Here is a 16,058-nt window from a genome sequence, read left to right on the forward strand (position 1 = left end):
ACCAGCAACAATGGGAAACAGGTGACTCGAGGCTCCTAGATTTATCTCTGTGACTGAGGGTCAGACTAAAGCCATAGCAAGCTGCTTCACTTGCTTTGTTTTTGAGACAAAGTTATCAATAACAATGAGTTAAGTTAATCAATAACTTAACATACATTTTTTACCTTTAAAAGTTCTTACATGTAAAGCCCCTTAAGTGAAAGTTGTGATAGTGGTTCATATATGTTAATAAAACTGAGCTGACTTAATCCCTGTATCTCTTGAGCCTCCAGAGTCTCCTTCACTGGGCTACTTCACATTGCTGTGATGATGTTGGTGCTGCTTTGAGTGTCAATAATGGTATTCTGTTGTTTCTGTTAAACCAGACATGTTCCTGCACTTTTTTTTACATTGTCTGCTAGTTGGCCCTGTAAGAAGAGAGGGTTCAAATTTGTTTTAAAAAAATGCATTCCTATCAGTTTCAATGGCAGTTAAAAAGAGATTAGAGATGTGTTAGATTAATTGACTAAATGATTAAAACATCTTTTATTAATGTGCTATGTCAGTTAACTGTTCCACCTGGACAGTCACCTGCCACCAGCTGAGACCAGCAAGGTGAAACATGGGACAGGTAACATCTGGTAAACTAGCATGGTTTGCCAGTATTTTGATCTAGATTTTTTTTTTTTTTTTTAAATGGTTGCATGAAAGCTGTGCTGAAATAAAGTGGGCATGTGGATGCTAACCTTTAATAAATGCAGTGTGTTTTTCTGGGCAATGCAATAAAATGTTGCTCAATTTCAAATGTGTTTTCTTACTTTTAGACTTTGAAAAATGTATTTCTGTTTAATTAGTAGTTAAATTAGTTTTTAGGAACATCCCTACAAGAGACGTCATCATCACTAAAATTAGTACATAAAAGCGAGCGTTTACAATAATGTCCTCTCTATTGCTGAGGAGGACATGTTCAACTAACTCCTAAGTTGAAAACAATTCCTAATGGTTTGGATGAAAATCAAACAGATTTGCTGTCACAATGCATACTATGCACTGATTTCACCTTAAACAGAGTAAGAACAACAGAGTGAACATGCTGTGATTCTCACCGTCTCCGTGGTGATGTCATTGTGGGATCCTGCCAAACGCGTTGCCTTGTCGACCACCAGGATCCCAACCAGAGAGTTGGGCTCCGCCACTGAGATGTTCAGGGTCACATCCTCAGCCGGCCTCGTCATAGTTTTGCTCCAACTCAGGGATACCTGCCAGTCACAGGGAGATCTGTCACTTGTACAAGCGATAACCCAACGGCTCAGGCTCAGACCAACACAAAAAGACCTAAAGTCTGACCCCAAGCTTCACTCTTGAAATACTAAGCCAATGACTATCTAAACTCAAGTGTGCAGGTGTCAATTTTGGAATTTATTAATCTGATAATTAGATCTGAAGGCTTAAGAAGGGTGTCTGTAGTGTGACAACTGGCTCATGAACTGTGTTTTTTTCCCTCCACGTCGCCAGTGTTTGCGGTTCAGGAGTTACACAAAGAAGACCCTCAGAGGATGCTGTCATGCAATATTTTAAAGAATTCAATGTTTGTTCTTTATTTTGTGTTTTCTGTTTTTTCCACTTTGATAACATCATACTCACAGTACCTGGAATCGTGATGCCAGGTTGACCAAGATTCTATTTTGGTCTTTTTGTTCAATACAGAAAAACATTTACAAACAACTGAAATAATGAATCACCTTGTTTTGTAGAACTGGGGTGATGGGCACATCAATCGCATCATTGACAATCTCTCCAGTGGGATGAACACAGTAGACAATGATACAGGCCAGAGGAGCCCAGGACACTTCTGGGACCAGAGTCAGATTAGCAGCATGAATGCCTGTCCCAGCAGAAACCACTTGACCCCTGGATTTCACCTTAACACACAGAATACAGACGTAAGACCATTTGAAGTTGATTCTTGGATAGATGAGTATCTATTATGTTTCCAAGCTGTTTCTAGTCAGGGGCATCATATTCTTTTTTTACTAACTGTTCTCAAATATTACTTTATTATTTGTGTTTAATGCTAATTTTTGTATTTAAATCTGCATTCACTATTTTTTTTTACTAGTAGCACCATACAAATACAAGACAAACTGACATAAAAATATAAAAACAACAAACAAAAAAAAGGAAAAACCAAAAGGGAACAGTCAATAAAGTCACAAAATCATACAATACAAATATTTATTACTTAGTTACTATAAGTATCTCTGGATGATAGAAAAAAATGATAACATTTTCAATTAATTTACTTATAATTTTAATATATAATATAGAATTTTAATTTCATTGGAAATAAAGTTGCATTGTCTGGGTAGATGATAAGTTTCTTACTATGTAGTGAAGGTCAATCATTGGAAAATTCCTCTCAATTTGCAGATGGAGGGGTGAACCAACCTAAAGAGAGGGAAAATGTAAGTGGTTGTATGTGCGTATCGAAAAGAATTTTCTTCTTCAGTAAGATCTTCGTAATTATTGAAGAGGAATTTCAGAAACTTATAAGTAGACACAAGAATGAGAACATTTGACAAGAGGACACAGTAAATTGCATCATGTGACTGTGATGTTTTAACTTAGGTACATCAGCTTCATCTGTAATCCTTCCTCTGAACAGCAATTTGTAGCATGAGAAACTTTTCTTGATTGTTTCCAAGGTTTTTTACAAGTGCCATCATCCAAGGCTAAAAAATGAAGTTAACAACAAAGTGTCAAAAGCTGCAGTTCCTCCACTGACCACTTCAAGCCAACTCTAAAAGTGAGTCAATCATACAGTATACAGAGGGGGTCCTCAGTTTACGACGTCCTCAACCTACAGCTTTTCGTCATTACGTTGGAACTGGTTACGGGCGGGTCCTCGGTTTACAACGTACGGCATTTCATTGTTATGTCAGAATTTATTATGTGAACTAGTTGCGGAGCGGTCGAACACATTGTCACGTGGCGCTATAAGGTGGCTTTGTTAATGTTCGTAGCTTGTACGCCACCTTGGATTGTGCTACATTCGCTAACTTTTTGCCCGTAAATCATACTCTTCTGATGGCAGTGCTTCGAAGAAAAGGAAAGCCATCTCCATGGAAGTTAAATTAGATATAATAAAATGCTTAAGTTCTAAAAACAGTGTAAAATACTCTGTTATGTTCTTGTTAAATGACTCATACACGCATGAATGTTATTGGTATCCATGACTGTTCCGAAGAACTGATAGATATCGTGATGCATGCAACGGCTTTGTTTACATTTTCGCCGGAGTTCTGACTACCGGCAAAAATCGACCTGCGTTGATCCGAAGGATCGGAACTGCGACGTAAGTTGAGGACACCTTGTATAGCCTGTTATAAAAAACAGTTTTGGTCTCTATAGCAAATGTCCTTGTCCATGACAACTATACAGAGACTGAATATTTATGTAGTTCACCAATTTAATTCCTAGTAAGACTTCAAGTTATGCACAATTAAAGGTGAAGTCACTTTGAGAGACAGGTGGATGCCATCGCAGAACAGTCCATAGCCCAGAGGTGTTTGCATGGCCCACTTCAGCTCCACTCCTGCTTCACCTTTCTACTCATTTTTGGATAAATCAGGAGTTGGCTCCACTATACAGCTAATTGCTGTAGCCCACTCTGTCTCTATTGTACCCCCTCTATAAAACAAGCCATTACTAGGTAACATACAATGTATCGCCAGCATAAGAATGTTTCCACTGACACCAGATTTAAAACTGTGCTATACTGTGAAATAAATACATCTACTTGGAACTGATACACCTCATCAGCAGTGTGTGAACTAATTTGTTTTAAGCATAACATTAATTTATACATACAAGTTCCACAGTCTAGCTATGAATCCTCAGGTTTACCTTTGCAGGTCCAAAGGGTTTATGAATCTGCATGTAGGTCTGAAGGGAGGATGTGTATTTTCTGTAGAGCATTAAAGTGTCTTCACTGTCCTCAAAAGAAGCCTAAAAAAAAAAAAAAAAAACAGCACACGAAAATCACATAAATTCTCAGTAGTTCTTCTCTCTGGGTCCTAAATAATGATGCATAACATCTTCTTTGGCATCTGGATCTGACTTAAAAACCTTAGTTTGTTTTTATACAATGTTAATATTTGTCTAATCTTAACACTCTTCTTAATCCTAATGGCTTGGTTAATTATGAAGTTATCATAAACGAAGGAAAGAAAATGGATGAGGTTTTAAAAAGATGATTATAAACCATAATGAAACATTTTAATTAGCTTCTGATTGGCTTCCAGAATCTGTAAATATGGATTTTTGTTCACCTTCTGTGCAGATGACACACCACTTTACATTTCAAATAATCCTATCGATAAAGGGTACTGCATTAAAATGAATACTTCCATGGTTGCATTATTTATGGGGCAGTACAACACAACAATTAAATGCACTTGCACATGCCATTTCTACCAAAAAGAAAAAATATAGACTAGGTAGCATCAAATGTCAATGAAACAGATTTTTGAATCATGTTTACCAATTATTTGGGAGGTTTGTGGAGCTACGTAACTTCATAAGAATTAAATACAAGATAATATCTTTTTAAGAAAAGCTCAATGTGGATCCAAGGAAATATCTGTGTATTAATCATTTACAAATGCATATTTAATTTCATGTTTACCTGGAAGCAAATTTGACATTTTTCTTTTTTGTGTTGCACAGTGAATGAAAGACTTTTGCACTCATGTCAACAATTCACTGGACTCCATAATTAGTACAATCCACAAAGTTCTTTCAAGTGAACTTTCAAGAAAATTTTAAAGTTCCAGACCTGTAAAACAATGATTTTGTTCATGATGTTTTACAGGTAAATAATAAGCTATAAAGAATATGTTTACAAGGATTTACCAGTAACAAAAATTACACCAAAATTCTTGCAATTTTATCCTACATATTTACATTTCAAAGTCTCCATTATATGTAATTTGTGACTTACATCAACGCTGAGTACTTGTGTTTCACTGTTGGTCTCAATGTGGAGTGGTATGATTCCGTCTGGAGGGATAGGAAGCTGCATTTCTTCAGATTTCACTTCTTCTGAATCCATTCCTGAAGGACCTGTATGTAATTCATCAGCCGCTGTTCTTTCCGTTGCCTCCATTGTCCAAACCCATGGTATTTTCTCGTGCTGCATCACTGACACTTGAGCAGTCTTTTGCTGATCTTCAAGTGACAGTGGCTCGCCATTGTATGTAGATATTTTCAGCTACAAAGTTGAAAAAAAACTATTGACAGTATGCTTTTCAAATTGAACAAAACATGTTTTCATAAAGAGCATAGTGTAAAACATATTACGTATGGCTAATATTTTTTTAATACACATTATTGGGGCCTGGTGAGCAGCACATTTGCAACTATAGTCTCGACCCAACTAAAAACAGACATTAAACCGAATAAAGAAATGCATTTTTTTTATTTGAAAAACACGACAAAATTCAAAAAGGAATGTTGCTTTTCTCACCTTGGCAGTGAAAGATAAAGATGGCTTCAATATTCTGGGATACTCTTCAAAGGAAAGTTTATATCGGCTCTTTGCCACTGACACCTTCACTGAACTGTTATGTGTGAGACCTGAAAGACGAGTAGCACTCAAAATAGGGTTGCAACTAAAGGTTACTTTAATTGTTGGTTATTTTCTCAATTATTCGATTAGTTGTTTGGACTGTAAAATGTCTAAAAATGGTCAGTGTTTCTCAAAGCTCAAAAAACTCAAATGTCTTGTTTTCCTTTACAACCTAAAATAGACTCATGTTTACTGTCATAGAGGAGGAATAATAGTAGAAAATATCCATAGTTAAGAAGCTGGAATTAGAAACTTTAGACACTGTTTTCTTTAAACAATTGTTTAAACTAATTTATTGCTTAATCAAAATAGTTGGGGATTCATTAAGTAGAAGCAGTAGTAGAAGTAGTAGTACTAATCAAATAATTGAGTAACTATTGCAGCATCACAGTAATTCACAAGAGTCTAGAATATACAAAATGAGCAATATATAGTTACATTTCAAATGTAGTATGAATGAAATGGTACACCGAATTTCTGGGCATTAACAGGCCTTACGTGTTGTTTCCAAGCTTTGACAATGCCAGACATAACATTCTGGTTACTGAATCCTGTATTTCTGACGTTTCAGTGTTTAATGTAATAAATACATTGAGGCTTAAAAGTACAAGCATTAAACTGTAAAATATAAATCCTGACATATAGAATGTAAATAAATCATCAATCAAAGACAAAATGGCAGTGCTATCACTGACTCAATTTACATATATCCACAAAATAGAGAAATAATTACCTGTTAGATTTTCAGTTACATGTGCCACAATCGTTAGATGCTCCACATGAAATTGGTAGAGGGCGAATTTGTGAGGACTTTGGTTCACTGGATGATAGTCTGGAACATCAAACTCGAAGCCTTCGGTACCATCGATCTAAATAAAAATAAACCTTCAGTCTTTAAGGATGTTTTTCATAATTAGTTAACCTGTTGGATTAATTGATTACTTAGCTTGCATAATTTTATTTCTATTGATTTTAAAAAGGGCTGTACAGTGGCCTGGTGGTTTGTCTTGTAACTACAAGATCTCTGGTTTGTGTCCCGGCCTTCCTGGGATCTTTCTGCCTGGAGTTTGCATGTTCTCCTTGTATATGTGTGGGTTATCTCCAAGTACTCTGTCTTCCTCCCACAATCCAAAAACCCAGTAGGGTTTCAGGTTAATTGGTAACTCTAAATTGTCCGTGAATGCAAGTGTGATTGTTTGTCTCCATATGTAGTCCTGTGATAGAGTGGTGACCTGTCCAGGATGTCCCCTGCCTTCACCCTAAGTCAGCTGGGATAGACTCCAGTCCCCCGCGACCCTAATGAGGATTAAGTGGTGTATACATAATGTATGGGTACATCAGCATATCTTAAATTTCGAGATCTTGTAGCAAGCATATATTTTCTCTTTTCCCTTTATAAATTACTTAATTTTAAAAAAAAGCGCAGCTGACTCGACAGTATAAACATGGTTGTTATAATCTTAATTTTTGCTGTAATCAGACAATAATCACTGTATGCAACAGTCTGCTCCCAAATCACAGCTTTAAACAGAATTACAAACCTCTCTGTCTTCATGGTAAACCTCGTCAATACCATGAACATGATGAATGAAGGTTAGATTCATGTGTCCCTGCACAGGTTTGCCGTACAGATACCTGATGATGAAAACACAATCGGCAATAATTCTCAAGTTCATTCACAAATGAGATCATTAATACACAAACTGGACATAACAACAGTCTCACTTTGCTGTGACGAAGCCCTCCAAAGGATCCTTGCGATAAATCACATCCGGCGCTTGGATCATGACCTCAAACTTTGGCAGAACTGCAATCACACATCCAGCGAATGGACTTGTGTTTATATTGTGTGATAAGGAAGATGTACAAGCGACATTGGTCAACGACAACATACGTACCGTAATGAGCCACATGGAAAGTCTTACTACTGAAGACGCCCTGTAGAATAGACACAAGAGATTAAACCTTTTTACTTTAAGTAACAACATGACCTTTACTCTCTATATACCTTTATTTGCATGAACAAAAAAAGACTCATTCATCGTAACCGCTGTGTAATAAAAAGGAGAGGAATTGCCAGTATGTCTTGGTAGGCTTTTGGCAAAGGTTATTTTATTTATACGGCATGTTTCATTGCACGTAAACTCCACCTGCTTCATATTAGAAAATAAAACATACGTACAGTGGCAAGAAAAAGTATGTGAACCTTGTGGAATTTCTTGGTTTTCTGTATTAATTTGCCATAAAAGGTGATCTGATGCTACTCTAAGTCAAGGATATACTAATAACACAAAAAAAAATCTGATTTTTATTAAACACAATAAAGACATGAAAGTGTCGCCTTGGAATTACTTTTATATACATTGGGGTTATATTTTTGGGGAATAATAAGAAAACTAAGATTTGTTTCTAGGTCAGCAGTCAAAGTGAAGTGGATTAGGGGTGTTATGCCATGTTAAGTCTTTCGTACAAAGATCAGATTTCCTTGAATTTTATCCTTCCATTGAGATGATACTTAGCTATATTTGATCGCTCATCAGAGGCTTATTCAACTACATCAACCTGCAGCCATTATTCACCTGTTATAAATATGTCAGAGGACGAGGAGCATCTCTAAAGCAATTCTCAAGAGACAAAACAAGGACAAACATTTGGGCTAAGTGGCAGAACAGAAGTGTGTATGTAAGGAGACCAACAGGAGAGAAACTGGTACCACAGTGGATCAAATAGAGTAAATTATGCTGCTGAGATAATTCAAGTCTTGGACAGGTTTTATACCTGCAGCAAGCTGACACTGTTCTAGTCATTGAGAGGCAGCACTCCATTCCACAGAGACACACTTTACCCCAGGGGTGGGCAATTAATTTTCATACGGGGCCACATGAGAAACTTTGACGGTTGTTAAGGGCCGGACCAGTACACTTAAAAGCTCTGCTCAATATATATCTCAATAAAAACAGTAAATGAAACAATACAATGATATAATGAAAATGTGGAACACAGAACACAACTATTTAATGAAAGATTTTGTTTTTTCATTCAAACTATGATTGCTGCCTATTGAGTTGTAGATATTTACTATCATAAAGACATACTTAAAACGTGAAACTGATTTTCCAAGTGCTTTAATTACTTTTCAGCAGTCACTGTTTTTACAAGCGAAGTAAGTAAGCCATCACTCAGAATTTATTCTACAACAATATGACCATCAGCTGGCAGAGATTTGAAACTTGCCTTATCATGTCAGTTTTTGTTCATCATGAACGCTATGAGGTAACTGCTACAGCTTATCTGGACTAACAGCTGCTGGATGTACAATAACATTGCAAACATCTTGTACCATTATAGTGTTGTCAGTTTTTCTAAATCTACATTAAGATGACTGTGAAGCATAAAGAAAGACAACAGCTCCCCACTACACTTACAGCAATGTTCAATATATCTCAATAAAAACAGTAAATGTAAAAATACAATGACGTACAATGCCCAACTCTTGAATCTCTGCTCTCAGATCCCAAACTCGTTTAAGCACCTTGCCCAGGCTGATCCATCTGACATCTGTCTGGTAACCAAGGTAACCATGTTCACTATCATCTCCTCCAAAAAGACAACAAACTGTAATTCAATGCTCTTGCCCTGATGAAGTTAACTACTTTAGCTACAACATCAGTCACGTGGTTGATTTTTAGCACTGACTTACACAGCACCTCCTGATGTATAATACAATGCAAAAATATCAGTTTCTGTTCTGGGTTTATTTCAGTCACTTTATCTTGCATCCGTTTCAAAAGTCCAACATTTTTCCCTGTCAAATTTGGACAGCCATCAGTTGTAACACCAACCAAATTCTTCCATTTTAGTCCCAGCTTGTTCATGCATGTATTTACCTCAGTGAACCGTCGTGGTTCCCTTCATCGTATGCACAGCTGTCAGCTCCTCCGTCATCTCAAAGGTTTTTTGTTAGTCCACGTACAAAGATGAGTAACTGGGCTGTGTCACGGACATCACAGCTCTCGTCCAGAGCCAAGGAGAAAACGTCAAAATTGTCCACTTCGTTGTGCAGCTGAAGCTCCAGATTTTCGGCGCTGCTCTCCACCCGCCTCGTTACGGTTCGCCTCCAAGGGGTCACATTAACGAACGCTCCTTTCTTCTCCGGACATATAAACGCTGCAGAGTCCACCAGACATTGTTTTATAAACTCTCCATCAGGGAATGGCTTACTGTTTTTGCCGATTTTGCAGGATATTAGAAAACTCGTCTTGACTGCTGCATCCCTTGATGTGAGCTTTGGTAAAAAAATAAAATAAAATCCTTGCTGCTTTAGCAGTTTAGCTAGCAAACCTTCAGATATCCTCCCCGCTCTGCATCAGTCAAATGTTTGTACTTCATGTTTGGTCTCGTAATGTCGATTCAGATTATCATCCTTGAGCACCGCGATCTGTTCTCCACAAACTAGCCCACAGCTTCACCTCTGACTTCAGTGAAGAAATACTTGGAAGTACATGTCTTGTTAAAAACTGCATTCGGAATCAATCTTTCTTTTTTGCCGTTAGCTGACCAACAAACCAATCAGCATAAACCTTATACCAAGTATGGAAAGCACGCGCGAAAAAACGTTAACTTAGCAGATCTTTCAAAATAAAAGCAGTGCAGGCGTATTGCTTGCATGTATTGCGATGATATATATTTGCATTGACTTTTAATATTTTCCAGTGACCTCGTACGGGCCAGTCAGGGTCATCCGGCGGGCCGGATGTGGCTGCGGGCCGTAGGATGCCCAGGTCTTTACCCTATGGATTGGAACTTGGTGGAGAAGGACTGCAGCAGGATAATGAACGCAAACACACCTCAAAGCTAAAAAGGCCAAGAAAAGCTGACTGCCATGAACTTTATTCCACAGTCACCTAAACTGAAAACATTTTTAAAGTACTTGGAAGCTAACAATGCTAAATGTGGAGTCATTTTTCACAGATTCAACATTTCACTCAAACTGTTGTACTGATATTATTATTTGGGGAGAAAGATGTATGAAGAAGTATCTTCACTTGCGCTCTGACACTTTTGGACCATATTGTACAAGTACATTTCAGCAGTAAATACACTTTGAAGGAATTGTAACTAACACTGAAAATAGAGAAAACATTGCAGATTAATGTTGCAGATATGCTGACACTGAATATATCAATATATATCAGTAATATGTTCTGCCAATATGCTTTGACACTAGCAGCTTTCTGTGACTTTAGATATATATCCTTTATTTACATTTAATCTTATCTTAAATAGCATGTTTTTGCTCCCATAGCAAAGATGGGAGTCTGAACCTGAACCCAGTGCGATTTGCAAGCCTGTCATCCACCCCAACCTCTTCCCGTTGACTTGTTAAACAGAACTTCTAAACAAGTAAATGTATTTGGGAACAATTTGATTGTAAATGAACATGAATTCTAGGAGACAAGGTAGAAATAAGGAGTGTGTCACTCCTAATTTTAGGACTCCTCAGTTTCACAAAGCATTTTAGCGCTAAAACTATCTCCTCTGTCTGAGAGAAGTTAAGGGTTGTCCAGAAGACACTAGAACGAAGAAGACCTACATGAGCATTGATATTATGAAACAAACCTCAAAGTACAATTTCAGATGCTTTGTGTAACTGCTGTCATACTTAGATGTAGATATCAAACTCTGTTAATGGCCCACATTATGTACTTTACTTTTAACAACACGAAAAACACCTTTATCTTAATATGGAATTTAATTCTGTGTTCTGTTGTAATATTTAAAAAATCTTGGAAAAGAGGCAAGAATATCCCACAACATATGTATCTGAATTATCTTCGTAAGAATTCACCCCAGAGTTCAAACAGTCCTTTGTAAGGCACACACTGGGTGGACTTTGTAAGGCGTAGCAGACTTACTTGGCCTGTAGCGGTGATGCTCCAGACACCCAGAGGAGGGTTGTCAGAAAGATCAAACTCTTTGGAGATGACACCAAGGACGCTATCTGCAGCCAGCCACTGCCTGATCAGGTATCCCCGCGGATTCTGGATCAGGGTGGATATGGATGGAGAAACAAATGAACGGATTGTTTAAACTTTGATCAGTTTGTGGTTTTAAAAAAGATTGTACAATAATATTATAATGCTGTGCCAGCTAGAGCTTGATTCAGGCAACAGTCCTTAACATACCCTTCAAGGAGTGATTCAAACAGGGAAAAAAGTATATTTAACTATTTACTTAATTCTGTGAATACACTGTAATTTTCTTCCTTTCTGACACCAAACAATCACTACTTTCGTCTTAGAAAAAAAGAAGCCATGAGACATGAGATCATCTCACAACCCAATGGACATGTAACTGACTTTGCTAATGTCACTAGCGTTCCAAGATACAGGCTCATCACTAGCATACTTTGGCTAGTTTCAAGCACCCCTGGGCTAGTCTTAGCATCTTAGGGCCAGTTGCAAGTATTCCCCAGAATAGTTGCTAGCATCCCAAGGCTACTGTCATTAGCATTCCTTGACTAGTTACTACCATATTTAGGCTAGTCATTAACATCTGTAAGGGAAATGCAAAAATGCATGTGAAGCAAGGTGTCTGAAAGGTGTTAAGACACTTCTTGAATTTTGATTCATAATGATGAGGTTTGTTCATTGTCAAACTGACATGTAAAGAGGCAGCATGTCTGAATTGCCTGTTTTGAATGTTTAATCATATCAAATGTGCATATACAGTATATGAACAGCGAGGTCGGACTCACTCTGATGGTTACATCCATTGGGCTGATGTGAGGCCTCCCGTCAGGATTAATGGACACCACTCTGATCTTCACCGCCTGCCCAGGCAGGTAGTTCAGTTTGTCTGTTTGGATGAAGATGGAGAAGCCTTTGAGGTCGAACTGCAGCCGGGTGGCGTCTGAAAAAACTTGGACATTCCCAACGTGACCTTCGACCTCCAGTGTGAAGGAACGTTTGTAGCCGGACTCATCCTCATAGATCTGCAGGGCACAACATGGAGAACGATGAGGAATTTTATTTAACATTTGAATGACAAACTTTTGTAGCCATAAAAGATAAATAAAGTGTGACTATTCTCTCAACAATGTAAACCTGAGGTACAAGGAATCTGTTTAAAGCTTCTCAGGTGTCTGAAAACTAAACCACGGTGCACTGAAAGCTGGGCTGTGGTCCAGATGAGAGATTTAACTGTGAATCTGCTCAACATCTGTCTGAATTGTACCCAGTCGTATCAGTTTGTGCTCAGCAGTATCAGTTTACACTCCTTCCCTGCCTTGCTTTGAAAACAGACAACTGGAATTTGCTCTGGTTTCATTTAGCAAGAAAGGCTTAACCACTGAGAGAGGACAATTTAACCAACAATACACACACAAAAGGGCAACTTTTTTTTTTTTTTAACCAGAAATCACATGTGTAATGTCCCTAGGGTTATGAAATTGTCAAAAGTCTTTGTCGCAACTAAACGTGATGGCAAATTAACAGCCATACTTACAGGAGGGAAAGTCAGCAGTTTGGTCATACCTTTAAAAAGAGAAATTGACAGTGATATTAAGCCTGTAATTAGAAGACAATCAATCAGTTGCTTTGTTGATGTCCAACAGATGATGTACCTCCTTCAACTGTAGAAGAATTTGAGGCCAGAGTCTGGTTGCCACGAACAATGCGAGCAGACACGTAGACGTCTCCGTCGATCAGGACGGTGACTGATACTGACATTGGGACCCCAGATCGGAGGACTCTGGGAGACAGCACCAGGTAGGAGGGCCGGCGATCAGGCCTGACAAACACAAACCAGTATGAAGAACATAGAGTCAAGCCAAATAGACTGGAGAGGAAAATTTGATCAAAATTCTTCACACTCAGACCTTCACTGAAACTACTTTGTTAGAAATCAAATCAAATTGATTTTTTCATAGCATTGAAATTAATATATGTCTATTAATCAGCAACAAGAACAATGTTGTACCTATGTGTTCAATATTTCTGACATAAAATCTTTTTTTATTATTTTTATTAAATGAATAAATTGTGTAAAGTATATTAATGGTGCAATAAATTTCTTCCTGTATTGTAGTGGATTTTTTGGAAATAATTTTTATCCATTTGAAAATTACCTTTATTTTATAGTACAATGTATTCTCGTATGACGCATTAATTTCATGTCACTTCATTATTAATGTTACTTTTCATGACAGTGGCGTTGCCATCTGTCATCAGGCTGTCAATTTTCAGTCAATCACAAATAAAAAGTGACTTTATGATATAAAAAGTCATGAACAGTTTTAATAAATCTATTTACAAAACTTTATTTTTTTAATAAAATAATTTTTCATAATTATGTTTTAATACTGTATTTTTTTTAAAAATTGTGCCTCTGACAGGTGCTCAAAACTGACAGCAGAAATAAATATAAAAAATTAACTAGGTTAGTAATAAAAAATACATATATCATTAGATAATTTTGACATATATACTCATTTCATTAACATTTTTTGTCAAATATATCAATTAATCACATTGTGGAATTATCTAAAAAAAAATTGCTAGTTCTACTCCCTGTTTTATGTTACAATATTTTGTTTTGTTTTTCCAAGTTCACCTTTCTGTCAATCACAAATAGAAAGTGACTTTATGAAATGAAATATTTCTCTATTTCTCTAATTAAGTACATTTTTAAAATTTCCTGTTTATTTTTTTTTTAAAAATCACGCTACCATGAAAGCCTGAAAGTGACAGTGAATAATCACATGAATAATCAAATTAATGACAAATTCAAATTAATATTTAATTTTTAAAAAATGTATATATATTTTCAAATTACTTCATTTTTTAAAAAATTCCATATTCGTTCATTTATTTTGTATCCACTAAGTTTTTACCTTAACTTGAATTGATTCATAAGCAAAAGAAAAGAAAGCACAAAGAAGAACTGAAGAAAACTGATGGAGGTCGGTTTGAAAAGAAGCAACGTTTGATTTGCTAAACTTTGTCAACATGAGGTTTCACTTCCTGAAACAGATTTTACATTATAAATGAGCAGATGAGCCCTTTAAACTGTCCAGGTGAGGCTCGACCTGTACACTCACATGTCTGTAGTGTTCTGGGAGACGGTGAGAACGACGAGGCCGAAGAGTCCCCACAGCTGGAGACGCTCCATTTTCATGAATAAACGTCGCTCCACTGGGCTTCACTCAGAGCTGGAAGCAGGTGATGTCAGCAGCTGCCTTCATACCTGCAGATACTGACCACACCCTCCTCCTCATACAGTATCACCTGTTGGACTGAACCAGTGTCAGTTTACCTGAATCCCCCACAGGGAGGTTCCATTTCTGGGTGTCTCTGCTCTGATTCAGATTCTTTACTTCAGTGTATGTGTACAGATAAAAACAGGACAATGTAGTGAAGCACTAAATGTAAAAGTACTCAGTGTTGTATTTATAAATACATTAATGTGTAAAGCAGTCTTTTTATTGTTGGAGGTTATTTTTGACAAGTTACTGTGGGATTGTAACTGATGAATATTTACATTCTGATTCTGATTAATCAATTAATTGTTTGACTTGTGAACATTCAGAAAATCTTAAAAAGAAAATCTCATCTCATAAACTATTTGTGTACAGCTGGCTAAATTCAACCCTTTTCTAAACATTGCAATAGAAAAGGGATTTTTACCCTTTTTTCAAAGTAAAAAAAATCTATTCACATGCTGCCTTTATATTTTTACTCATTGTCAGTAAACTAAAACAAGAAACTTCTAGCTGACTTATTAATGTTGATGAATAGCGGTTTTTAAAATCATTTTGTTTTTCCAATAACACAAGTGTATCAGAGCCGCAGTAAAACACAATCCGGGAGAAATTCAAGATGTCATGTTTGCAAAGTTAGGCAGAAAATATAATAAAACTAATTTTGAAGTTATCTCTGTTTTATTTCAGCTGGTTTGCGATTTTTTTGAGCTACAGGTTTAGCTTGCAGTCTTGCTAACATCAAAGTTAGCCTGTAAATGACCACTGTAGCTAGCTCCGGCTATTAGTGCATATTTGCTAGTTGTTAGTAAGCTAGCCTTCTTACGTTAAGATAAAAATAATAAAGTATTATCTTAACTTATTATAAAATAATAACATAAGATAACATTAATAAACTGCTATCTTAACATAAGAACGCTAGCTTGCTAACAGCTAGAAAATGTGTACTAATTGTCATAGCTAGCTACTGTAATACAGGCTAACTTTGCCATTAGCTAATGGACATTTTAATACATTTTTCTCATCCAAACAATGAATGTTTTAAGGTTGTTTCCTCCAAAAATACATCTTATATTACATCCCAAATTAACTTGTATTTTTAATGGTTTGTTCCAGGGCCGTGCAGAGACCTTAAAAGGGGGCACATGGAGCACGAATTTGAAACACCATACAGAAACATACCTTACAATA

At 36.8% G+C, this 16,058-nt stretch overlaps 1 protein-coding gene across 2 annotated transcripts in view; it reads right to left on the reverse strand.

The window, feature by feature from the left end:
* Window positions 1–14,866, reverse strand: part of cd109 (CD109 molecule) — a 36,969-nt gene extending 22,103 nt beyond the window's left edge. For both annotated transcript variants that reach the window (XR_004849081.2, XM_023291551.3), the window contains exons 1-15: window positions 14,709–14,866; window positions 13,233–13,399; window positions 13,115–13,143; window positions 12,366–12,602; window positions 11,524–11,649; window positions 7,507–7,546; window positions 7,334–7,415; window positions 7,150–7,243; window positions 6,342–6,477; window positions 5,507–5,616; window positions 4,982–5,251; window positions 3,886–3,987; window positions 2,365–2,427; window positions 1,722–1,901; window positions 1,086–1,238 (exon numbers count right to left, since the gene is read on the reverse strand). Coding sequence is in view for 1 of the 2 variants with exons in the window: in XM_023291551.3 (XP_023147319.3) it covers window positions 1,086–1,238; window positions 1,722–1,901; window positions 2,365–2,427; window positions 3,886–3,987; window positions 4,982–5,251; window positions 5,507–5,616; window positions 6,342–6,477; window positions 7,150–7,243; window positions 7,334–7,415; window positions 7,507–7,546; window positions 11,524–11,649; window positions 12,366–12,602; window positions 13,115–13,143; window positions 13,233–13,399; window positions 14,709–14,785 (1,866 nt within the window). In the remaining variant the exon portion in view is untranslated. The remainder of the gene's footprint in view (window positions 1–1,085; window positions 1,239–1,721; window positions 1,902–2,364; window positions 2,428–3,885; window positions 3,988–4,981; window positions 5,252–5,506; window positions 5,617–6,341; window positions 6,478–7,149; window positions 7,244–7,333; window positions 7,416–7,506; window positions 7,547–11,523; window positions 11,650–12,365; window positions 12,603–13,114; window positions 13,144–13,232; window positions 13,400–14,708) is intronic.
* Window positions 14,867–16,058: the final 1,192 nt, after the last annotated feature.

The sequence above is a fragment of the Amphiprion ocellaris genome, chromosome 12 (assembly GCF_022539595.1).
Source record: "Amphiprion ocellaris isolate individual 3 ecotype Okinawa chromosome 12, ASM2253959v1, whole genome shotgun sequence".
Taxonomy (NCBI): domain Eukaryota; kingdom Metazoa; phylum Chordata; class Actinopteri; family Pomacentridae; genus Amphiprion; species Amphiprion ocellaris.